This window comes from Amia ocellicauda, chromosome 9 (assembly GCF_036373705.1).
Source record: "Amia ocellicauda isolate fAmiCal2 chromosome 9, fAmiCal2.hap1, whole genome shotgun sequence".
Lineage (NCBI taxonomy): Eukaryota > Metazoa > Chordata > Actinopteri > Amiiformes > Amiidae > Amia > Amia ocellicauda.
The window spans coordinates 5,205,365-5,231,691 of record NC_089858.1 but is presented as its reverse complement, the minus strand read 5'-3'; the positions used below and the strand labels follow the sequence as shown (position 1 = coordinate 5,231,691).

Here is a 26,327-nt window from a genome sequence, read left to right as displayed (position 1 = left end):
CCAATACTAGACTAGAAGCTCATTTGGCCTGGAGGGGTTTAACAGAAGAATTCACACAGCGTGGGAAGCAGATTAGCATGATGAGCCATAGGTGCTTTGTTTCAGGATCTCACAAACAATATTCATATGATATTCTTTACTTAGACTTTTCAGGCTGCTGCAGAGTCAATGATGGTAATCTTGACACTTCAAGCTTCTCCTCCAGCTCAGGTGTGAAATTGGATTCAGAGACGAAATACCAAACAGGCCCCGTCCCTGCTGTGTTGGGAAGGTGTTGAGCAGAAGCAGTAGTCTTGGAATTATGTTAATCAAGACATTGTGATCTCCACCTCAGCTTGAGCAATACACACCATGGCCCTGGAGCTCTCTGCAAACACACGTCATCAATCATTAGTTAAAAACAGTTTACAGAGGGACAGAGGGATCAAGATTCACTACTGCTTCTGTGACAGCCCTGTTGTCTTCTACTGCAGCCGACCCAGGGTCACTGAAACCCTGTTACCCTGTCAGCTTCCCTAACTGAGAGTTTCTTGTCCCTAGACAGGAATGTGATCTGCTTCCTTGTGCTCATGATTTCTTATGTATTTTAGTGCTTATCTACTTCTGTACTTATGCCTGCCATACCCTTTTGCACACACCACAGATGCACCTCTTATTATATTTTGCACTTCTTTTAGCACATTTGCACTAGGATATATGCTTATTGAAGTTTGCACTTATTGTATTTGTAATGCTTTGAAACAATGTATTTCACCCTGGGTCTGCTAACAAATAAACATTATTTTATTATCAACACCTACACTAACTTTAGTACTGCATCTAAAATATAATACATTAACCAAACAACTATTTTAAGCTAAATATCTATACATATCTGCCAAATGGTAGGTCGTTTTTTGGACATCGGTGATGCAATCTTCATTACACATGCTATATTGCACAATACTTGTTTGTATATATATGTACTTTGAATTGCGCTGCTCTAATTGAACCACAAACTAGTTATCCGATCATGACCATGCGCAGTCAACTCCTCGGAAACTGCCCTGTACAAAGGTCGCGTTCGTGTTGCGCAGATGTCAGCAGATCTGCGCAGATCTGCAGAATCCCAGCGATCCGACTGGTGGAGCAGTGCAGACCCGCGCACAACTGCGGACACTGCGCTACCATAATGGGACTTCACATCTTCCCTAATAAAGGATTTGACTTCAAATACCAGCATTCCCTTCGTGCACTCCTGGCAAAAACAACGCAATACCGCCGCAAAGGCTCTTGGGAATCGAAGTCTTCCAAAGATGCGATACGGATACACAGTCCTGACCGCAGGTTCTTGTTTTTCTGCCGATTAGACCAAGCCTCGGAGGACTCAGACAGCCTCGGTTGGAATCGATAACGGCCGGGAACAGCTATGGCCTCTGCCGGGCTGCCGACGCTGTCCGATCGGCCTCGTCACCGGCCTTTCCTGATAGGCGTGAGCGGGGGCACCGCCAGCGGAAAGGTGAGTGCAGCGCGCAGCCGTGGAGCTACAGTAACCGCACAACGTTGTGTGAATGTGTTGTATTGCGTTAGTGTTGACCTGCGCGGTTGTGTGTTGTTTCTCCCAACGCCCGTATGTTGTATACTGCTAGTGTGTCATATCTCAAATACACGAAGTCCTGTCGTGACATGTCACTTCGCAATCTGACTGCTAAGTCTCCTAAGGTGATGTTTACATGCTGTGTGTGTGTGTGTATGAATCCCATCTTGTTAGTTACACAGTAACAGCCAAGAGATCACGTGAAATGCACTGCTTTGAAAATGAAACTAAAATGTCAGTGCAGTCCGTGCGAAAGCCCACAGGAAGCACAGAGCATTGCACCCGTCACCTGCACCACGTCTCATTGACATGCTAGTGTCTTCTCTTCTTCTACTACCACTTCATCTTCAGTAACCATCCTCCAGAAACAATAGCTCACAACTTTACATTTACACAACTCGACCCAATGGTCTCTTCCTAAGTTATAGCAATGATGTTATGTTCATTTTGATGCTAGATGTGTGGTTTTGTTTTTGGGCATAGTCAACAATAAATAGCATTGTTTCTGTAAAAGTATCTGTAAAATAGTCTTGTATCTTATCAAATTCAATGATAGGAGATGTACCTAAAGATATCCATTAGGTCCTCCGCTATGGCAGACAAAGGAGGTTGTGTACACTGCCTGGGTTGTGGCTCAGCATCCGTTAAATCGAATGAGTTTGGGAGAATGCAGTCAGTGTAAATGCTCTGAAAGAGACCGCTCTTCTTCCACAAGTGTTGATGTCACATGGCAGTCAGGACTTCCTTTCTTATGCTGCCAGCCTTTTGGTTTGGGATACTAAGCAAATCAGACATTTATGACTTGTATTATTTTTTTATTTCATGTGCCCTTATTCAGGGTGACTTATGGTTTACACGTCTATTACAGCATTACAGACGTGCACTGATACAATCAATACAAAATACAATAAGCATGCAATCCCAGAACAATACAGTTAAGTCCCAGGCATGTGCCGGGGGTCTGTGTTTAGCAACGTGCCCGTTTCATGTCTTTCAGAGCACCGCAACATATTTACAATGAAGTGGACATTTCTGAGTGGTTGAAGTTGCAAATAAATACAGCTGTAACATTAACCCTCTGCATTTCCTGTGTCCATTACAATGTGTGCTGTATTACATTGGAACTCTCCCAACAAGAAACTAAAGTTTCCATGTGACACTTGAAGCCCATAGAGTCATGTTTATACTGAGACATCCTAAATGCATTATGCAAAGAAAGGCAACATACAAAAACTCCTAATGACAAAGAATAAAACAATTTCTTGCTGCACATTCTTCCTCAGAGATTAGCTGTGCAGATTTTTGGGTGAATACAAGAGTCCCTGAAGGGGGTACAGACTGATGGCATGTAGGTGAAAGGTCTAGGAAGATAACCTTAGCTGCCTGTGCTAACATCTTTCACCTTTGTGTGTTGGATAAAGTTACATAGTTTGGCTTGGACTGTCATATCTTTGCACCAAAACTCTACATAGATGAATAATAAATCAAGTACAAATTAAAGTAGTAAAAGTAAAATCAACCCTATTCTTTATTTGCATGAAATTGCTTTACGTCAGGTAAGTTGCTGTATCTAATTTCACCAAACATACTCTGTATTAATTTGGCATCTGTCCTTAGTTTGATTTTCTCTTGGCTTTAAAGTAACATTGAGTGATATATGGAGCACGAAGACTTCCCTCAATTGGTAGATGCAGTTTCTTTTGTCCTCTAGAAAGTGTCTTCTCTCCCAGTCCACAGTGTGTGCGAAGATCACGGAGCTGCTGGGGCAGAACGAGGTGGACCATCATCAGAGGAAAGTGGTCATCGTGAGCCAGGACTGCTTCTACCGAGTGCTGACCTCCGAACAGAAAGCCAAGGCGCTCAAGGGCCAGTACAACTTTGACCACCCTGGTATGTTACTCTACGGATGTCTGTATTTACCACGAGAGAAGCAGTTGATCATCTCTCCATTTAGACTCAGTGACACGCTATCTCCCAGCACGTTGGTTGCCTTCACACTTGTCCCTTCAACTTCTTATTCCCAGATGCCTTCGACAATGAGCTGATGTATCAAACCCTCAAAGACATCGTGGAGGGGAAGGTGGTGGAAGTTCCTACATATGATTTTGTCACCCATTCGAGGTAAGACCAGACTGTCTTTCCCGCCCCCGACCTTTAGAAAAGATCGGATCACAAGCAACTTGTTTCATTTTGCTTCTGCATGCAAAATAAATCAATAATAATAATAATAACTGCCTGCTAGTTCAAGCAACCCTTTGTTTGTTTGCTTTGCAACCCATCCTGTTAGCCTGGTTGTAAAGGTCATGGAATTCTTCAATAATTAAGATTGTTTTTTTTTTTTTTTCTCCATCTGCATTCCTCTAGATTGCAGCACACAATCACAGTGTACCCTGCGGACGTGGTGCTCTTCGAGGGCATCCTGGTGTTTTACTCGCAGGAGATCCGGGACATGTTTCATATGAAGCTCTTCGTGGACACGGACTCGGACGTCAGGCTCTCGCGCAGAGGTGGGGCCGACTCAAAAGTTTAGAACAAAGAAACCTCAAGGGCTATACTAATATAGGAGTATGCAACACATGCAATACATTTGAAATTAATTTATTTTCATTTGGAAACTGGAGTTTAAGTTGCATTAACAGTTAAAAAAAATGACAAACTTTCACACATATACACACACACAGGGAGATGAGGTGTTATTTTTTTATAATCCCACAAAGGCACAATCCAGATGGCAGCTGATTTTCCCCGCTTCATTTCCCAGTTCTCCGAGACATGAAGAGAGGCCGGGACCTGGAGCAGATCCTCTCCCAGTACACCATTTTTGTAAAACCAGCATTTGAGGAGTTCTGCTTGCCGGTAATAAAGAGTCATTAACAGTTTAAAATTATACAAAACATTTCAAATCTTCTATAGGCCCCTTCATAAATGACATAATTTCTTACATGGCATATCACTATCTGTTCTCCTGAGGCTAGACTGTGGGTTGTTTCCATACTGAATGGATGAACACGGATACATAAAACCCGCTTCCAAAGCAACTCGTAGCCACACCAGTGCTCAGATCTTATGAAGTGGATTTATGACGACTACGACTGTGAAATAGCTGTCATGAATACATCACAGGGGTCACAGGCATTACCTGTCGAATGGAGGAAAAACGTATGCAGGCGTTTACGTGCATGGGTTGATGGACGGATATTATATTCCAACGCAATCCGAATCATGGGAGCCCTTCTGGGAGAAATGGTGCCTTTCAGGTTAGCCATTTGGTGTTCCTCCTAAAGTTTACTGTTTAACAAGAAAATGCTGGTGCACACACGGATGGTTCCCTGTATACCGTACATTATAGTGTATTATACAATTTACTTATTTGTGTAATGTATTTTAACAAGTTACTCTTGGCTGCAGCACTTTCTGAAGCATGGTCAGTGTCACCCAAGATGGTGAAAACATCCATTCACAGATGGATACACTGGTGCCACGAAGGGATGCACCTGACGGACACAAACGAGCACGATGGGTTGAATGGCCGCTTCTCGTTTGTAAACTTTGTTCTTTTGATTGGCTATCCTGTGGCACTCAAACATTGCTCTACTTTTATCAAGAGGCCCCATATGCGTCATGAAAACACCCCCCACCCCCATATCACATTGCCACCACCAGCCTGCAGGGTTGATATGTGGCATGATGGATGCATGTAGTCATGTGGTTTTCTCCACACCCTAGTCCTCCCATCAGCGTGAAACAGCTGGAAACAAGAGACATCAGACCAGGCTACATTCTTCCAATTACTCTAGTTTTTGCCATCTTCAATTGTGTCAAGGCTTAAAAATCCTTCTTTAACCTTCTCCTCCCCTTGCTCTACACTGATTGAAGTGGGTTTAACAGGTAACATCAATAAAGGGTCATAGCTTTCACCTGGATTCACATCATCAGTCCTATGTCATGGAAAGAGCAGGTGTTTCTAATGTTTTGTAGCCTCAGTGGATATATATATATATATATATATATATAGTGTGTGTCTGGATAGCCGTGTCTTGTTTGTTCACATTGATTCGGCCGCTAACACCTGTGACCGCAGTGACATATTTCTACTTTATTTTGCAGTCTGACAGTGCAGTTTGTAGGATCAGTGCACTCATGTGGCTACGAGTTGCATTGGAAGTGGGTTTTATGAATCCATGTTGTAGAATAAGTATACAAATATATACATGTTTTAGTCTTTTGTATGCTCATGATGCATTCGAATTCACTGAATGTTATGTTCTTTTGGACTCGTAGAGTTATCATACAGATGTCTTTTACATGCATTTGAATATTTCTGACAGCGATGTTACTCCTGCAGATACAAACTCTCGATTCTCTCACTGTTAGCCTCCAGCTTCATGAAAGTTACTAACATTCATAATTTATTTTATACAGACAAAGAAATATGCAGATGTTATCATACCTAGAGGCGTTGATAATATGGGTGAGTATTCTGCATTTAAAACTAAAACATTCAGTTATATATGCAGATATATGCAGGAATGTACACAGAGTATCCAATTGGGGGCAATAAACATTAAGTAGCAACCAATTAAAAATATATGAGTTTGTCTTCATCTAGACAAATACACGTGAAGGGAAATATTACACTTTTGCAAATGTACTAAGGCTTAATTTTGAATATTGTGTACAATTTTTGTCACAAGAACATTGCTGCTCTTGAGAGAGTTCAGAAAAGAGTAACTAGAACCTTTCAAATAGAGGCTTTAAGGGGATTTGTTTGAAGTGTTCAAACTTGAACATGGAAGATTTAAAATACGGACTACTTCAAGTTCATTAACATAATGAAATAAGGACCAGTACTTATATAGATACATATAGATAATACTTTACACAATGAACTTGAACTGTGAAAAATGCTGCATTGTATTGGATATCTTTGTAAACTCTATGTCAGATTATAAAATAAAAATAAGTATGCAAATATGAATTACTGATCGTACACAGAAAATATTAAAGTTTCTGACAGCTTTCTGACATTGAATGCTACCAAAGGTAGTATAAGAATGAGATGGTAAACTGTATTTTAACAGTTAATTCCTTCCTGGCTCGTTGAGGGAGAATTTCGGAGACATTTCTCCCTTTAACAATGTGAAAGCTGCTGCTCGACTTAGTGTGAACGCTCTCATGATAAAACAACTTCATATTTCAACACGATTCAATCTGCTTCCTAAAGTGACATCGCTTCTTCACACAAATATCCCAATATCATTATGATTAATGAATCCGCCTGCCCTGACGACCACTTTTTATCTGCAGCTCATGCATATTCATGAGCACCCTGTCTATTCAAGCGGGGGGGGGGGGGGAGATAAGATATAGCTATAAATGATGAGAGTGGTGGGAAAGACAAGTTTCAGGAGAATATGGAGATTAGTGATTAAATATTACCTACAGCAAATTGTTTTATATTATTATACTTTCCCAAGAGCAAGTTTAATGGTTTCCTTAATACATTTTTCATATTCGTGACACATTTTTGATAATATGTATATAATACTAAGAAATATTATGGTTACTTCAAAAATAATGATATGTGATTGGAGACTTGTTGTAATGGATTGCTTTAAAGCATCATGAATATTGTTTGTTCAACTCCTTGTGCAAGCCGTGAAAAAAGAAACATCAGAGTTCCCCATCTTGTTCTTGTAGTATCTCTGATGCTACTAATGGTTTGCTTGCAGAACTGTTTAGTAGTTACCCAAGTCAGACAAGACAGGTGAAAGAGAGAGCTTTTTTGTTGGATTTGTGAGACAGTCTTAGCATTGCTAATCTTGTTTTTAGTTTTGCCTTAATTGAAGTGACTCCAGTCCAGCAGCTGTGTTGGTTAGAGTAACAAGATTGAAGGTAAGGTGACCTAGTTTAGGAAATTGGAGATGGAGTGAGTGAGTCAGAGAGGTGGTGATTTGAGTTAAGTTGAAATTTAACGATTTAATGAGAAAATGGGCGAATTTGTCTTTTCGTTCACATAGTCAGAAAAAAACAACATGAATCCAAATTAACATGTATTAAAGTAATACAAAAATGACTACAAAAGATTTAGAAGCGAGTAGTTTTTTTAGCTTTACGATTATACTGTAAATCTCGAAAACATTAGAAATAGTTAAATTTCAAAATATGACTGTCCTGGTCACAAAAGCAAAGTCTGTGGGGAATAATAGCCATTTTCTATACTTTTGAGGCATAAGCAATTAGGAAATAACACTTACTGCCCAGGAACAAAAATTATGTTACATAGTGTTGTTCAAATCAGCCCATGTACGTCAAGACCTAGGAGAGTTGAGCCCTTAGAGCAGGAAAGTGGACAGAACTGCTGGGTTACAATAGGTTGTTACCGCAGGAAAGGGTGCACACATCCCTTAGAGACATCCCAAGAGCTAGAAATGCCCAACATGTTCCAACTGCTGGACACAGCTCAGAGGGTGACGGGAGGGTAGTTGAGCACCAGAGCACCATGGTGCCCACTCCCCCCAAGAACAGGGAGGTAGTTATAGTAGGAGACTTAATTCTTAGAGGTGTAGATCACACAGTGTGCTCTAGTGATAAGGAGACCCGCATGGTATCTTGCCTGCCTGGTGCTCAGGTGCAAGATCTCCCTGAACTAGTTGACGGGCTCTTGGCCAAAGCTGGGGGGAATCCATTGGTCATGGTCCACATTGGAACCCATGACATAGGAAAAGGAAGGGCAGAGGTCCTGCAAGACAAATTTAAAGAGCAGAACTAAGGAGCAGAACCTTCACGGTAGTTTTCTCTGAAATACTTCCGGTACCACGTACCAGGCCAGGGAGACGGGCAGAGATTAGAAAGTTCAACACGTGGTTGAAATTCTTGGTGTGGGGAAGAGGGTTTTAGGTTTATGGAGCATTGGTCTTTCTTCTGGGATAGATGGGACCTGTACAAACCGGACGGAACAGAAGGGAGGCTAATGCATTGGGAGAGTGTATGTGCAGAGTAAATCTTTTAAACTAGGGACCAGGGAGCTCTGACAATTGAAGATGTTCTACTAAGGAAAGAAACCAAGGGAAACTACTAGTAGGAAAGTCCTGAAATGTTTGTATGTCAATGCCAGGAGTATAAGGAACAAGATGTTAGACCTAGAAGCCACAGTGCTGGCGTGTGATGTTGTAGGAGTGAAAGCCTTTGGGACTACAGAAGCAGATGGCAAACTGTGATCACAATATGGTTAACTTTGAGGCATACTTTCAAAAAACAAGGACCAAGTCTAAAGCACTGATCTACAATTTTTTAAAAGCAAACCATGAAGGTATGAGGTAGCACTGGAGCACACTGGATACAGATTCAGCTGAAAATGGATGGTTATATTTTAAGAATACACTACTTGATGCTCAGGAGAAATCTGTACCAAAACTTAGCAAATTGAAGTATCTTAGAAAACAAACGGGTAAATGTTCTAAATGAGTATTTCACTAATTTTTCTTTTGTAAAAACCTCTGATAACATGCCACAGGTTAACAATCAGTCCAGTCAAACCCTAAGAGAGATCAGGATAAATGAGGAGGAGGTGCTAAAGGGACTAGCAGAATTAAAAACAAACAAATCACCTGGGCCAGATGGGATATTTCCAACAGTACTTAAAGGAATGAAGGAAATGAGTTACAGGCCGCTAACTCAAATATTCCAAATGACACTTAGAACAGGGGATGTGCCAACTGACTGGAAGACAGCAAATGTCACACCAATCCACAAGAAAGGGGACAAAACTGAGCCAGGAAATTACAGACCAAATCAGTCTCACCTGCATCACCTGCAAAATGTTGGAAAAAATGATTAGACAGAAAATAGAGGAGCATCTTAATGAAAACCATATTCTTGGAGATATGAACATGAATATTGACGCCCAGGAAGCAAAACAGGCTAAGCAGAAATAAAAATACATATTTAAACAAACACACAACAAAACCAAAAGTACATGGAACCATCCGAGCTCTTCCGTTTTCCCATTGCCACTCTGATATCGGCTGTCTTAGAAACAGAGTCTCCTTTAAAAGGATGTGGTGCTTGGCCAAGGGACACTTCCATGCTGCTCCATCAGTCGAATAATCCTTTGCAGACCAACACACCTGAAACATCTGAGAGGAAAGACCGCTCGACCTGTCTCAATACAGCTCTAAAGCCACACCCAAAGAGTTAATAATTAATCCAAAATGAAAACCCCATGATCTTGATTATGGATAGATAATACAAACAACTTATTTAACAAACATATGCAGGTCAATTCAGCATTAGGTGATAAATCACATTTTTCATATTTCCCCGTAGTCAGTTATATAGTTATATTTGCCTTCCTTGGAAGTGGTGCTTGCACCTGATGAACATCAGTTTCAAACTGTGAATCAGTCATTAAACACCACTGTGGCCTAAATATCCTGCCAGTAATACTGAAGAAATCAGTATGTATAACTGGTTCAAGTTATTTAATTGCTTTTCAACTATAAAGCCACTCAAATATTTCAGTTGATCAAATTAAATAACTGAGAGCCGTTTACAAAAGATAATTGAGTGGTAAATATTGGGTAACCTGGGACAACTGGTTTAGTTTTCAACATTGTTTATTAACATTGATTTATTAACCAATTTGACCCGGCTCTGTGGAGCATGACCTTAGACCGTTCAATTACCTTTTGAAAAGTTCTCGGTTACTGGCGGCTGTTCTTTGGTGACAGGTTAAAAAGGTCCAGACTACATTACTCATTTTTACATATTTTCAACTAAATGCTCCCCCCAAAACATATTTCAGTATTTTCATATAATAGTAACTCTCTCAAATCTGTATTTAATTGATATTCAAGCTACTCACCTGGCCATGAAATGAAGGTTGGCCTTGTAGTGCAGGCTGCAGCTCTGAGTGTCTTCAGGAAACACTAAGCTATTCAAATACCAATGTTTATAATCCATGGTGATTTGCCATGCTTATGATACTTTAAAGCGATTGCTCCACTTTGGACAAGACCTTGATTTCAGAGAATGATCAGAGCAACAGCCATTGCTCATCTCGAGTTGACTAGCAGAGATGTACTTTTGCCATCTGATGCCCTGTGCACGGCTGACAACCATCAGCTCTGCAGTCCTAAAGATGAAAGCAGTGACTGCCCAGGGGCCGTGGGGAAATGACTGGGCCTGCCAGCCTGCTCTCTAAAATAACACCACCAGATGTATTCTGCAGTAATAGCTCACAGATGTACGAGGTCCCAATGCACACAGAGAGAAGTGGAACAGAAATATTATCCAGACCTTATTTGTTACCTTAAATTAATTCAAAATTAAGTGGCAAAATTCAGATTTGTATACCGAGTGAAAAAATGAAATAAAGTAAAAGATGTGGGATCTACGGAAGGAGTGCACAACACCAACCTGTGGAGTGTGTAGATCTTTCCAAATCATCAAACTCAGAAATGTTGTTAAATGTATTCCAATTAAGCCAAAAATTATTTAAATTAGGCACTGAAGAACTCTGAGGGAATGCAAAGCGAATGGCTCTGTGCTGATCCAGGACCAGTTATGTATCCCTGCCATACACTAGAGAGCGATATGATGCGTTTACACTGGCATGAGATTCCCAACAGGTGGCAGAAAATTGACTCCAAATGTGAGAGTCAACAGTTTTTCTGCTCAGCCATCAACGGTCTGCCTCAGGGCCCTGCGAACTCCCTCAGTCACTCGGTCATGGAAACAGAGGAAAACGATTTCTCAGAATCCGATTAATTTCTGCAGATATCCGGTCATGTCACTGTATCGATGGCAACGATGGCAGCGGCTGCTTTGTCTCCTTCAAAGCCGAAGCATCACTGTGTGTTGTTTTTGTTCCTCCTTTCTTGCCTTTTTCTAGTTGCCATCAACCTGATCGTGCAGCACATCCAGGACATTCTGAATGGAGACCTCTGCAAGTGGCAGCGCGGGGCCGTGAACGGGCACGGCCAGGGCAGGGGCTACAAACGGGCGCTCTCCGAGCAGGGTGACGTGGCTAGTGGGGCAGTAACCCCCACAGGGAAACGGGTGCTACTGGAGCCCAGCAGCCGACCCCACTAAGATGTCCAGCTGCTGCCCGCTGTCCAGCCGTCCTGCTTGGCTGCCCTCCCTGCGCACTCTGAGACAGTTGGTTACAGTTTTTAATGGCAGACTGCTCATGACCAGACTGAGGAACACCTCAGCACACAGGACTGAATTCCCAATCTATACTGGTCACATGATCATATTGACTTTCTAACACACAGCAGTTTGAACCGCTTAGTCACAAAGAAGAAATTAAGAAAATCACCTTTTAAAAAGCACAACAAACTAAATCTGGAATTGCTGCAGAATCCTTATTGAACTTGCATTTTCTGAAATCCAAAGGAAAACATTGTTAGAAAGACAGACCTGTCGAATGGCCACCTCCTGGATGTGCACCATTGTGGCACTTTTCTCCGTGTGTCGATAGAGAGCTTTACCTTTTGAAAGCCCTGCTCCTGATGTCGGTCTTTTTCTCTGCGTTATGACGACTGTGTTCATGGTTTTCAAAGCTGCAAACGAGTCCGTTTCCTCCCTAAAGGTAATACTACTTTTCTTCAGTTGGTAAAACTAAAATGATATGACGGCTGAATGTGGAGTGACCGGTCATTCTCTAGAGACACTATAAATCACTGATGCCACCCCTCGCAGCCTGCTGTTCTTCCAGTGTTTCTAGATCTAAATCACCTACATCCGTGCGTCGCAGTCTACCATGTATACTCTGATCAAGATACACTTTGTCGTATTTTCCCAAGATTTTCCAGAACCCTATTCACATTTTCCTGCTCTGGAACCTACATTTATTCTGATCTTCCAGGTTGCACACAACCCTGCAATGATGGGTGAGCATGATACATTGTTTTATAAATGTTGGCTTTATGAAATACAATTTTACAGTAATAATTCTTTAGGAGGTATCATTACCCTTCTCTCCAAATGGCACACAATAAAAAAATCCCATTCCCGATTGTAACGCTGGGCTCTTCCCTTCGACCCAGACTCTGGAATGTTTCTGTAACCGTTCAGCGGCAAGCCAGCCAGCAGTATTACCCGGGTGGTGCTCTGTACACGTCTAAACCTGTGCTCTGACAGCAGGGCTTTGCCGAGTAGTTGCACACAGGGCATTCCTCGATTAGCTCCCAAAATGAAGGTCGGAAGTCTTCCACGTGAGGAATACATGTTAAACCGATACAAAATAGGGGTGGGCGTTATGGCAAGACATATACTGCGGTATTCCCGATGTAACGGGAGATATACATCACGATATATCCAGATTTGACGTGTTGCATCAGTTTGCTGCCTTGGGTTACACACACAGTTTAGCAATGATGGTATTTTGCTGCGTTTCTGGTGTTTTGAATCAGAGAAAGAAAAAAAAAAACTGAAGATGTTCATTAAATGTATAAATAAATTACAAAACTAAATTTCTAATTCTGAGACCTCCCTATGCAGGTCACATGGGTCAGACCATGAGGACAGGGGAGAACATCATATATATAGATATTTGATAGAAACACTTTTGTTTGTTCAAACAATATATTTTTTCTTCCATTTAATCTATGCCCTGGGAACTGCATATACAAAATAATTTGTCATTGTTTAAAAAAAAAAATACCAGTCCAACTATGATCCTACTATATCACCCAACCCTAATACAAACGCACTAGAACTGTTAATTTTGCTACTATTTTGGAATTTTCTTTGTGTATGTGAATTATACCTTAATTTTTTTTTTTTTTTCTGTCACAACAACAGTTTGACTAATTCAGAGTATTCTCAACATCTAATCATGAATCATGAAGAATGGAATAAGCAATGTTTTTTCTGTGGATTTATACAGTCGTATGTATTACTGTTCAATGCAAGTGCTGCAATCAAACCGCTAGTCTAGTTCAACTGAATTAAACCTCCCCTTTCAGAATGAATATTAGCAGACTGTTTCAAAAGGGCGAATGCACCTACTTTAGTAGTGTGTTAGTTTTTATTATTAAACAATTACAGTGATCACAACATGTGTATTTCAGCCATTATTCTTGCATGAAACTATGAATAACTAAAGCACATTCCCTCTGAAGATGTTTTGACAGTTTAGGGAGTTGGGGAATATTCTCACTTACAGTCCTAAAGAAAACCTCACCCACTCACAAACAACCGCTCTACAAAATGGCCCTCAGAAATCCTACTATTATTTGAATCAATGATGCGTTTAATTTTTACAGTCCTCGAGCCAAACTTTCACATTAAAACACAAATTTACTGTTGGACTCTACTGAGGGAAATGTAAATGTGCTGTTGCTGCGTTAGGGGCTGTCAGTCTTTAAAAGCACACATTTCACTGTAACACTGGGGATCCAGACGATTAACAAGAGCTAAACAAATTAAAATAGCTTTTCCCTTAAAAAACGTAATTCAGTCACCGATATACACAGGGCCACATCATTGGACTGTTATGTACCTAAAGTGCACTGCAGAGACACCAGCCTCACTGAGGTTAGATTTGTGTCAAAAACATTTCATTCCAAAAAACACCGCCAAGACGTCAACTTCAGGACAAATTCCTGGAGACACACAACGGTCTTATGACTCCAAAATGATCAACAGCTTTCCGGAACTGAAACATGGATCCCGTACAGGATGAGGTGGAGCCATGGTGTTTGTCCTTGCGAGAGGTAAAGGGGGTCAATAGTGTAAGTGCCCCATCCCCTGCCAGCCTCGAGCCTAACCCTGCCCCCCCACCACACCAGTCTGGTACCACTGCATCTCTGCTCGATGACGCCACGTCAGTGGTGGCGAATCAGGATGTCCCACGAGTCCCTCCAGCGCAGGGTGCCCAGCTCGGCCGTGGACAGGACCGGCTGGCCGTACGTGAGGGGGCTGTAGACACGATACACCAGGAACACCGAGGACAGCCAGGCCAGGAGCACCCCGCCCAGGACATGTGACCAGGAGCTGGAGACAAGAGGGGGACGCCCACAAGGGAGGGGAGTGTTATAAAACTAGCACTAACTAGCAGAAACCAATCTGAGGGAGAACAGATCATTCTGGCATATAAGCTATATAACTGGTTTCCATCTTCTATTTTTCACTACTTTCTCTATTTTCCTCTACTGTTGTCCATTTGACTTATGTGACCTCTCACCCATTTTATCCGGCACAAGGAAGCTGACTAGCAACCAAACTGGACTGAGGAAACAACAGTGTCATCACCATAACTCATGCCGACAGATGGATTAAAGCTGCTTGTGAGCCACGGAGCCGAGAGAGAGGTCTGTGGTCTGGCCCTTTGCCACACGGATGCAGATCTGAACACTCACCTCAGGACGTGGTCGTGAACATGCTGCAGGACAATGGGGAGGAGCAGGATTTTGAAGGTCAGCGCAGGGAGGTAGTGGTACAGGAAGAGAGTCTTCTCCATCAGGAAGAAGGGCAGGTAGTTGACAGCCCAGCCCCCGGCGCACACCGCCCCGGCCAGGACCCACTGGCACCACGAGGCTACAGAGACAGGGTGAGGAGGAGCAGACCGAGAGGAAGCACAACATTTCTGTCATTCCAAGGGTTTGTTTAGAAATCATTCCTACATATACATCATTCATTTGAGCAAGGCGTTGGGAGTATCGGATTGAGGCCTCTGGAGGTGCCACTCCCTTCTCTCTCTCGCTCTCTCGCTCTCAACACGCTCATTCCCGCACTCTTTGGACTCCAGCGTACCCTCAGGGATGTCCTCAATCGACCGCCGGCGCCTCAGTAGGTACCACAGGAACAGGAGGACGAACACCGCAAGGCCCAGGTTGGCTGAGGACCAGGTCACAATGTTCCCCATCAGATGGATTTGAGCCTGTGTGAAACGGACAGTTTGGTTACAATTGAAAATCAGATTTTCTGATGATGAGAGAATCGTTTCTGAGCAAATGCTGGCTTTTGACAAATGAAAACATTTATAAATGTGGGAAAAAGGCTTCATTATTTTTTAAATTAGGAAAAAAGCTAGAAGATGGCCTTTCATAATGAAGCATCAAGTGAATTACGAATTAAATACACGTGGGCCAGGAAGGGTTAACCCTACATTGCTGGAGGAGTGCAGCCAGTATGCGATGTTGGTGTCCAAGGTGATCCACTCTAAGGGGGAGGAGCTGTACTTGTGTTCGGATTCCTCACTCTTCAGGGTCAGCATCTTCCACTGGCAGAAAATACACAGAAACCTGCCGTCAGTGGAGCAAACTGCACGCTGCATAACTGGGCCAGCTGACATTAAAGATGAAGGCAGATTCATGCAGTCAGTTAGATCAGTCAGTACAGGCCCCAGGTGTGACGGCACCGAAGTGTTCTCACCTGCAGCTCCATGAACCTGGACATGAAGCTGAGGTTTCTGCTCACGTCAATCTGTGTCGGGGTGTGGAGCTCCAGCTCCCGCTCCTTCTGCTCTTGACCTGCGGGGACAGAGACAAAAGATAACAGAAAGGGATTCTTCAGTTTCTGACTTCCTGACTTCTCCTGCATCCACGCTCAGCTCGCTGTCAGGACGCCAGGCTGCACGGAGCTGCGGTTCAGTGCTGGGGCGACGTCTATTCAAACAACTGCGGGCCTGCCACGGACATCTAGAAAAACGATCATCTACAAATACCGAAGACAAACGGGCCTGTGGTCGCTGTAGTTGAGCAGTTTTATCTTATGTTATCAGTGCAAGCCACATTAGTCCCACGCTATGAATCTATGGCGGGAGAGGACACCTTCAGGGGATGCCCGTCTACGCTGTGTCAGTACAGGGGTTGCAGTTACGACAAGCGAACTGATACTGGGCGATTCAAAAGTACAAAGCAAGAAAAAAAAGTCAAGTCGACCTGTACATTACTGTTATAGTGCTGACAGCAAAATACGCAAGTTAGCAACTTCAGTGCCAAGTTACACAGCAACAAACGATATCCAGGTCCCTTCGGCTCTGGGCTGCACAGCTCCTGGCCCACATGGGCTCATTCTCTGAGTCCAGACACAACTCAATAAACTCATAATAAAAAACATAATGCAGGCATAATAATGATGCAAAGCAGTCAATGGCCTCCAGGACCAGAGCTGTGTCGCATTAATTAGCCATGCTCCACACAAAATAAATCACTGGCCTGAGTGAATGTTCTCTCACTCCACTGCGGCACTGTGTGAACTGTGCTGGATGAAGGCTGATGTGTAAGGAAGGGCTGGATCCCTCTGCTGGTGCCATGACATATCGACAGCCCTCAGCCTGGATATTTGGGGCTTTTGACTGGTTTTGTCTGAGGACTATTCTTCCATTATACACTGTTTCATTAGTACAGAGTTAACATTTCTTTGTGAAAAGCATGAAGTATTGGAACGATAATCTGGAATCTGCAATAAGTGAACTCAGGTTGAAATGGCTGGAACTGGGAAATACATATACATTTTAAAACAGCACCCATTTCATTCAGCTGGCCCCCTAGTTGAAGAGCCCTGGGCAGCACGATGCAGTGTCGAGTGTCTTACTTCTCCCGTAGCGATGCTCCTCCACCGTCCAGGCCGTGCTCTGATGGTAGCCCTTGGAGATCTTGTTTCCCACCACCTCGAGCTGCCGGAAGCCCCAGTCGGGCAGGGAAGCCCCACTCAGCTGCACGTCCAACACGTATTAGTTATGTGGCTAATACAAGCTCTCTCACTTTACAGAAATTCGTATTGGAGAGCTGAAAACAGGCACGGCTGGAACAGAAACAAACTCTCGAATGCTTATGTAACAAATTCTATTCAGTTCAAATGAATTAGTCCAACATATGCCAACCTACTAGAACTCCGACATATTTCAAGTGCCCTGTGAAACACTGACCTTCAGAACGGCCGTGGTGTTGACATGGACTAGCCTGACTTCAGACAGGATGGTCTTCCAGATCTCTCGCTCCGACTCACGGTTCACAATCTCCTGCAGATACAACTGCCATTGATCACAAAACAGATACCAAGACTTTGCATCAGCCTGCTTCACCCTTCCAGATCTAGCATCAACCTGGATATCAGAACTCCTAATTATACCGATATTATCACCGTTACATCCATGACCAAACCATCGGCTTCAAGGTGCTCTCCAGCACTGGTCCAGAACAGTCACAATCCCAAAGTGTGTTTTATAGGTCACTGTTAGCTATTCATTAACACAGTATGTCAGTACAAAGGATCTTTACCCCCCAAATTATTTGAATCTAAATTAATCAAAACTCCTGCCTAAATTGTGAAAATACAATGTGTCCAAATCTTAATATTGATGATGTAAGGTAACATATAAAACCCACTGGGACTATCCAGGACCAGGATAAGGTTAAAGTGTAGAGTGGACCGGTACGACAACACACAAGATGAGTTTGCGTATTCCCTCACCACCCTCCAGAGGTTCTGTGCCGGCATGGAGATGTTGAAGTCGATGTAACAGGACACCTCCTGGGAGTGAGGGCTCATGGGAGCAGCGACGTCATGCCTGACAGGAGACAACACAGTGAGGGGCCACAGCTCCACTTCTTCACAGATATCACAAACACTGCCCAGAATACATCCTGTTGATCTCTCGGTGGTTCTTTTGTGACATTAGAAGCCCATACAGTGTTGCACATTGCTGGTTATTTAAATCATCCTCCCAGGATTCCCAACGGGTGTATTTCTTAATCAGATTCAGCATCTGATGCGGTACGCCCACAGCCCAGCCATTACACCAGTCAGAGGATGTGATGCAGCAGGAACTGCCACACAACCTGAACCTGCGGGTGCCAAGAGCCACAGGAGACAGTGGTGTGCGATGACACAAGCAGTCCCCAGCCATACTCAGTAAATTGTGTGCCACCCCCCTGGAAAGTCACAGCCAAAGCTTGCAATAGCAATAGCTCTAGGCCTTTTCACCCAACATGCCACTTCCCCTTACTCTGTGAAAACAAAGCTAGGCGCTTCACAGGCCTGTAAGGCACATATGCCAAGTAGAGATGCGACCGTTTGCTACTGAGGAGACACTTCAAATCTGCTTTAGTGTGGCTGCACACTATGACTACAATCAGACAGTGGGCTGCAATGGGCGGGGGGAGGCAGGCCTACGTGTTGAGCAGACGGGACGTCATCCCGTGGAGAAGCTGCACGGTGTCCCCGTGTCGCACCGGCCGCGGGGGGCTGCTGACCACCAGCTCCTGTCTGACAAACACAGAGACAAAGCGATCAGGACAGCAGGACAGACCCTTATCATAATGACTGACAGTGGTGTAGAGAGTTCAAATGGGTTAAAATGGACAGGTCTGCTTGCCATGTGCCTTCTCCATCTTATATTTTGTTGTCAAATGTTTCTCACTTACAGCTTCCCTGCCCTTCACTTTCTACCAGGCCAAGTGTTACCGTGATTGTGGTGTACTATGCTTTACATTTAGCAGGGGTGCTGAGAAGAGGCATCTTTGAGAATCGCTTTAGATGCACCCCCCAATACCGTAGTCTTTGTATGCAATTGCTTTGCTTTACTCTGTTATTGTTCTGTAGAACTGCGCACTTCATATAATATGGTGGATTGTCTTTAAGTCCTGCTTCCAGACAATACGACTGGGAATGTTAAAAAAAAAAAAAAAAAAAAAAATCACTACCGAGTTCAATTCCTCCTTTTTATTTGTAAATGTAGTAAACTATTTCAGGACTTGGCACCTGGATTGTGCTTTTTTTGTAGACCTCCTTAAATAAACATAAGGTAGTCTAAGATTAGACTTAATCATGGTCCATGAAACCAGCTGGTAAAGATTATTATAGTATTTAGTATATTATAATATAATATACTATATCTTATCCAGGAGAAAATATACTATAAACAGCATTACATTTCTGTGGAAACTACAGTTTTACTATATAGATATGAGTCAGAGGATTTAGACCAATTCTCATTAGTATACATATGACAGATAAAAGAAAAAAATGACAATTTGTTGTAAATGAATCAGGAATCTGAAAGTGATGTGTAGTTAAAGCAACAAGAAATGCCAAGAAAGATGACTACAGGAGACTGTCTGTAACTGGAAGAATTACCGTATCCACTTACCAGGTTATTTCCCTTGCTGGTGTTTATTATAAATCACAGGGTTCAGACGTGACAGCTGCCTTATTATAGAACTGTCAAAGGTCTCTAGTGGGCAGTGTGTAAAAGCTCTGTACTGTCCTGATCCTTTCAAAGCAATACTTACTTCCCTGGGTCTTTCACAATCCACCAGTTATTGATGTCCTTAAAGGGATAGCAGGTGACCTGCTGTTGATGGGAGCTGCCTCGGCCATTTTCATACCTGAGGAAGAGGAGGAGAAAGATCTATGGGTAAATTATGGGGGTTTGTGTGTGTACCATATCAGTTGTTCACGTGACTCAAGTGGCCGGGGCAGGACTAGGGACGAAGGGAAGCAGCAGTGTGAGCTTTGTGCTCAAGCAACACATTACACAATGACTTAACCATGCCATCTGAGCAAGACATTTTATTTTTTATATTTCTTTGAATTTGATCCAAGAATAATAATCTCCTCAGTGTGCACTGGAATGGATGGCAGACTCCTCACCTGATGGGGTAATTGGTCTTGTGGGAGTGAAGCCAGCAAGGAAGCGGTTTGCTCAGGACGTTGCGCAGTGTGACCTGGGAGCCGTAGGCCACCTCCAGGGGCTGGCCCTGCGTGATCCGGGACAGCCCGCCCTGCACGCACGCAGTCGCACACGGAAACATTGAGAGAGACACAGAGACACAAAACAAGCATGTTGGACACAACTTCCCAGGCAGGCAGCGGTTTCGAGGACTTTTTTTCACCCAGGGTTCATATAAACAGATCAATACAATATTATACACATTTTCTGAGTTGTCAGGATCCCCAAATGACTGAATATGATTAGATCATGTTCCAAAAATGTGCAATCAAGAAGGAGGATTTTAAATCATTTAGGACTGTGCACGTGGCCATCATTTCGTGATGTGGCAAAACAACTCACAAATATTTAAAAAACAGTGACATCATATTCACTCATTTGGGGATCACAAGTAAAGTAAGTCAATCCTGGAAGATCAATGTTTGGGAAGCCAGAAGAAACTAGTTGGCAGCATAGGCTTCAAGCTGGGTCTCCCTCCCAGTTTGCAGAAAGTGCAGGCAGATTTCCACTCTTATTCCCACGCCCGTGCGTGTGTTGGGGAGTATGGGCCGCGGCCGTCCCCTCACCTCGAGGCTGGCCTGGAAGGCGCTGCTCATGATCTGGTCGTGCGGGCCGCTGCGGTACAGCAGGGTGAGGTGGGCGTAGAAAATGCCCAGATAGAGGCAGACGGGGAGCAGCACCAGAGCCAAGGCCCGGCCCGTCACCTGGCCTAGCACCCCCACCTGCAAACCACAGCACAGAGCCAGTGAGTACAGAGACACCCACTACACAGCTTCTCTCCATTCGATACACTTACACCCCCCCACCGATTATACTTGTATTGCAAATTGAAATTACAGTTTTGTTTCTTACTTTTCTTCTATCAATTCTATCTGACTGCTCTGCAATGGGAGTCATAACCATTCCGGGATCCATCTGCTCTAAATCATATGTAACGTAATAAATGAATGGATTCTCCGCTGCAGTGAACTTACACTGGGCAGTCTCCGGTCCCCGATGATTTGCCATGTGTGGACGCCAGCGATACTGAGCAGCAGCAGGTATGTGAATAGACCGGTATACTTTACACTGAGGGGACAACGACCATGGATCAGAAACAACACACAGACGAGTGCTTTGGAAGGCATCTGAACAGAACATGCTGGTTAACAACAAATACTTAAAGTGGTCTTATTCTTATCAATTGATTATGCACTTCCAACTTATAAGGGTTTTTATTTAAATAGAAATCCACTGGGCCTGAGAGACAGGACTTACCCTACAGCCCCAGCACAGGCCACCCCACACAGGATTAACCAAGCCCACGCACTGCTGGGCCCGGGCGTGCTGACAGGACAAGGGAGAGGTCAGTGTTAATGTGGTCTATTGAGCAGGATTTTGAAAAAACATCAACAACAATACAATATTTTTCTTAGCATTTTGTGGGAGAAGTCTGGAGAAGTGTCACAGAAATTGCAATGTCAGTGCCTGAACCTCTTACAACATACTGCTCCCTGTGTCTCAAAAGACAGAGATGGACCAATATATATTTACATTGTTTTGGACTTAAATGAAAATGATTAGCTGCACCTGGAGCTGCTGGCATTGTGAAATTTCAGGTAGGAGAAAACGGCCAGCAGGAGGAAGAAAACCAGCACCGACTCCAGCAGCATGAAGCGAGCCTGGACGATCAGGGAGTTCTCTGTGGGGGGGGGGGGAAGAAAAACCTCGTTCACAATCGTGTTACCTCCCCACTGGACTGGCATCTGAGGAGCTGCCCCCCCACTTAGATAATACATATTGAATGGACATAGCATTTGATATAAACAAATGTAATTGTCAAAGTGAATGTACCTTCAACAGAAAGTGTGTGTGTGTGTGGTTGGGGGGCTGTCAAGGGCTTTAAATGATCTTAATTGTACTACTGTAGCCTTATGTTTAACTGACCTCGGTTAGTCACAATTAAAAGTGAAAACATGTCAGATGTGAGAGTTTTGAGGGAGAATAGGAGACAGGAACTTCGGCAGATTAAAATTAAAATTCCAATAAATATGGTGAGTTTATGTTTATTATTTGTATGTTTGTGAATTTATGAAAGCAATCTTCTGATTCACAGCACATTTATATTAGTATTGAATTCACTTTCATGTTCGATTTCTAATTTACGAAACCCATTCCTATTGATTCAATGCATTTATCCCAAATTGTCCTGGAATCTGTTGTGCAAAGCGAGGTATACCTGTAACTCAGACATCCTCTAATCAGAGATGACTGAACTGTATCACTGAACCTGTGTCCTGAGTGCAGGCCTTTAACAATTGTTACACTGAAATATTTTACATTTTATAATATTGCCCACTGACAATTGATTGCTTGTACACTCATGTGATGTGAACTGACCTTACGTAGTGCAGACCCAGACTGCTGTCATACCACATGTGAGAGGGGATTGGAAAATGGAAAAACATTTGTCATGACTTTACATATGTATAGAGACCACAATTGATGGATATGGGTACGACTGCCATTGTCCCTTTCTGGGTGGTAGTGCCCACAGCGATATTTCTTACCCATCAGAAGCAGGAGAGATGCTACCAACGCTGTGAGATGAGAGTAGCCCAGTTCTACAACCAGCTGGTACCCCAGGGGCACCGACAGCGCCCCCATCAGGGCTGGCATCACCCGCAGACTCCACACAGGCACATTGCTGGAGTACTCTGAGAACAAACAGGCAATCCCACATTCATAAGAGAAGTCAGAAGACAATTGCTAATAAATATTGCTAATTTTATTACTACTATTTAAACACAATCTGAACGCTGATTCCAACACATTTGCCCAAGAAAGGTCTGGTGAATGAAGTTGCCAATGACATCATTGCAAAATGTAAACAATTTAGAGAGCAGGTCCTGCGGTTACAAGATACACCAATCTGTAGGTCCCCACGCATTATACACAAGCTGATTTCTATAAAAGGATCACTAATGCCATAAAACAAGTACATGGACATAAACAGAACACACATGTTCACACATAGGAGATGCATATATTTTAATCAGAATTGTTCAACTATAATAGTGGCTGTCAAGCCGGCACTATTGCTAGTCTTGGTCTGTCAAACCATCTCTTTATATGAATTTGCATGATTTCAGTTTGCTATTATGGTGTAAATGCAATTTATTTGCGTTAGTCTATAAAAGCAAAATTTTATTAAATTATACCTTTCAAGCATCATTTCACAGCTTTACTGTATTATGGTTAATGTCTAGGTATATTTTATTGCCTGAAGAATGTAATTACCACTCATTTGTTATCTGTTTAGATCGTTTTTGCTAACAAATATATATATTTTAGTCCTGATGGATCCATATTGTAGTTTCTATTTTATTTGTATTGCTAGTAAAGCTAGTAGTTGCACAGTACAGCAGAAAGAGCAAGGCTGACCGTATGAAGAAACAGACCTAAAGTAATCCGAGTACTTATGAATATATATACACATATTTTAGATACTTATTTTATGTCTGTAAAAAAGTGTAGTCAGGAAGAAAAAAATAAAAAGGTTCTGTTTGTCAGAAAAATGCAAGGTTGACAACCTGACATCACACTCTCACCTGCTCCTATCCGGTTCCACTGAAAGTTTCCATCAAATCCTCCGAGGTAGGCTGAATCATGTGAAAAGACAGAGAACATGGATTTTGGGTCCCAAGAATTCAGTTATACTACTAGAATGCTACTAATATTGAAGCAATATTACAATAAGATTTTTTTTAAATATCTTATACATTATTAATTGCATTAGCTTTTACAGAATTATTTCATAATACTGGGCCTATTTCAGATGCCTTAAGTTATACATTTGCCATGAATCTACAGGTGTCCACAATGATTATTATTTGAAAGAAATAATTGGTTTTATATATATATATATATATTGTTTGTTACAGGGTTTTCAACTCAGGGAGCTTCCATCTTAATGTAAAACAAATAACTGGTCTGCCTTTATACCATCTTCTGTCTCCTTTTTCTACCTCCATGCAATTCTCTTCTCCTGCCTCTGAACTGATGTGCCGTTTAATTTCTTTCCCTTATTTGGGCTCCAGCTACATTTCTGCCATTGAAGTATAAAATATACAATATATTCATCATTGTGATGTTGTACGCCCTTGTAATATTGTGTATATGTAGTACATTGTAATATGCCTTAGATAAATAAAACTATATTTTAGCCTACATAGGTCAGCCATTACCATTTATTTGCTGATGTTTGTGGTGCAGCAACATGAGATTATAGAAAACCTAATATGATCACATTTACAATAAGACTGAAATGTAATGCTCAGTGCATACAGTACATATAGTACAACCTACAGCTTTTTAATCTTGATCAGCCATTTAGGACTAAAAAATACAAGGCACTTATATTCATAAAACATTGTTTGGATCTAAAATAAATAACTAAACTAGTTAAAGGTGACTAAGAAATTCTGGGACTAATATGCCAAACTCTTCCCACTCCAACCTTTATTGAAAAATTTATTAAGTCTCTCACACATCCTCTTTCTTTGCTTTTCTGGTTCGTTTCTGTTGTTCAGTCATCCTCTTTTGTGATCTACTGGAAACACTTGTCCTCAAGGTGTGTTTGCAAATAACAAAAAGACACCATATGCCCATGCCCAGATAAATGGTATTGTATCCCCCATTTGTACATTTTCTGCAATCATTATGTCCTCATCTCACAGCAGTGTGTTTTCAACAGAGGATGATGCAAGTCTGAATGATCAGGAAGGTCTTTCTTTGGTAGTTTCAGATGCAGAGGTCCACTCACCTCCTAAAGCCAGAATCATGTGCCCGAGCGGGGGGCCGCTGTCATCAATGAAGAACACCTGCTTCATGTACAGAGACACAAACTGCCCATAATACACCTCATCAAACCTGCAACACAATGGCACAAGCGCACATTGGACATTTGAGGAACTATACATGCTGGGACAGTCAATGAGCATTGAAAGGGCCCCCTTTTCACGATCCTAGGAATTAAGCAGGCAAATCCAAAGGTTAAGGGCTCTAGCATATTCTAGTATTTCTTTTAAATTACAAGTATCTTAAGAACATTCATGGGTCATTCGCTAGTGGTTGATGTGCATTAATGTGCTGTAACTTCATTAGTGGAAGGTTATTCACTGAGTAGTGCAGACCAGTTCGTGATCTAGAATCATTAGAACAACTATAACATTGTGCATGATCGTCTGCTGAAAAAGTCATCGACTCCCAACTAATGTCAAATACAATGTTAAAGCTGCAATCTCTGATAAACGTATAATACAAAATGCCAGGTCTGCTTGTTGGAGGGAGAGAGTAACTTACACCACCGCTTTGGGGAAATGTATTCCCCACAACCTGGTCACCAGTCCCAGCCCAGTCACCGCCACTAAAACCAGGTTGATCTCCGCTTTAAGGGTTATGGGCAGTTTGATGAAGCCCACCATGATTGACTGTTAGTGCACGTATCTCTGCAAAGAAAGTACGGGAGACGCATTCAGTCGTGTCCAGCACACGGCCGCAGAGAAAGGGAACACACTGAGTGTGATGTATATATTATATGGCAAGATTAAATGACACGTATACATCCCATGCATTGAGAAATCTCCTGAAAATAAAGGCGCTGCTGTTCAGAAACGCACAGTGTTTGAGTCATAGTAACAACAATACAATGTGTGTGACTGAATTAATCCACGCTTCGATAAGTCAATCAAAAACCAAACCAAACAAAACGAGTGACGTTCAATACACGCACCTGCAGACGAAGTCACATCTCCCCGCTCAGGGCGGTGCAGAGGCTCGGCTGCTGCTCTGAGATCGACTCGCTGCGTCTGCAGGGCGCGGGGTCGAGCGCAGAGCGTAACCATGGCGATCCCCGCGCAGGGCTGCCTTTGAAGCGGGCTCGTGCGCCGCAGTGCAGCAGATTGTCACTTCATGGGCTGGACTATTATTATTATTATTATTATTAGTAGTAGTAGTAGTAGTAGTAGTAGTAGTAGTAGTAGTAGTAGTAGTAAATAATGATAAAAGCGATGCACAGATGCA

The 26,327-nt window shown here is 42.6% G+C and overlaps 2 protein-coding genes across 2 annotated transcripts; one reads left to right on the top strand and one right to left on the bottom strand.

Annotated features, from left to right (window-relative positions):
- Nucleotides 1-1,263: 1,263 nt before the first annotated feature.
- uck1 (uridine-cytidine kinase 1) lies at nt 1,264-13,642 on the top strand. Its single transcript, XM_066712792.1, has 7 exons — nt 1,264-1,498; nt 3,307-3,466; nt 3,601-3,697; nt 3,941-4,083; nt 4,338-4,432; nt 5,999-6,047; nt 11,472-13,642. The coding sequence occupies exons 1-7, from the start codon at nt 1,409-1,411 to the stop codon at nt 11,669-11,671; spliced, it is 834 nt and encodes a 277-aa protein (XP_066568889.1). The 5' UTR covers nt 1,264-1,408; the 3' UTR covers nt 11,672-13,642.
- pomt1 (protein-O-mannosyltransferase 1) lies at nt 13,581-26,147 on the bottom strand. Its single transcript, XM_066712791.1, has 20 exons — nt 26,038-26,147; nt 25,608-25,753; nt 25,069-25,175; nt 23,855-23,905; nt 22,814-22,960; nt 21,834-21,945; nt 21,522-21,590; nt 21,239-21,332; nt 20,831-20,986; nt 20,186-20,316; nt 19,825-19,920; nt 18,707-18,799; nt 18,005-18,101; nt 17,460-17,552; nt 17,126-17,246; nt 15,962-16,059; nt 15,696-15,809; nt 15,341-15,467; nt 14,947-15,124; nt 13,581-14,581 (listed from the first exon to the last, which is right to left on the bottom strand). The coding sequence occupies exons 2-20, from the start codon at nt 25,727-25,729 to the stop codon at nt 14,413-14,415; spliced, it is 2,175 nt and encodes a 724-aa protein (XP_066568888.1). The 5' UTR covers nt 25,730-25,753; nt 26,038-26,147; the 3' UTR covers nt 13,581-14,412.
- Nucleotides 26,148-26,327: the final 180 nt, after the last annotated feature.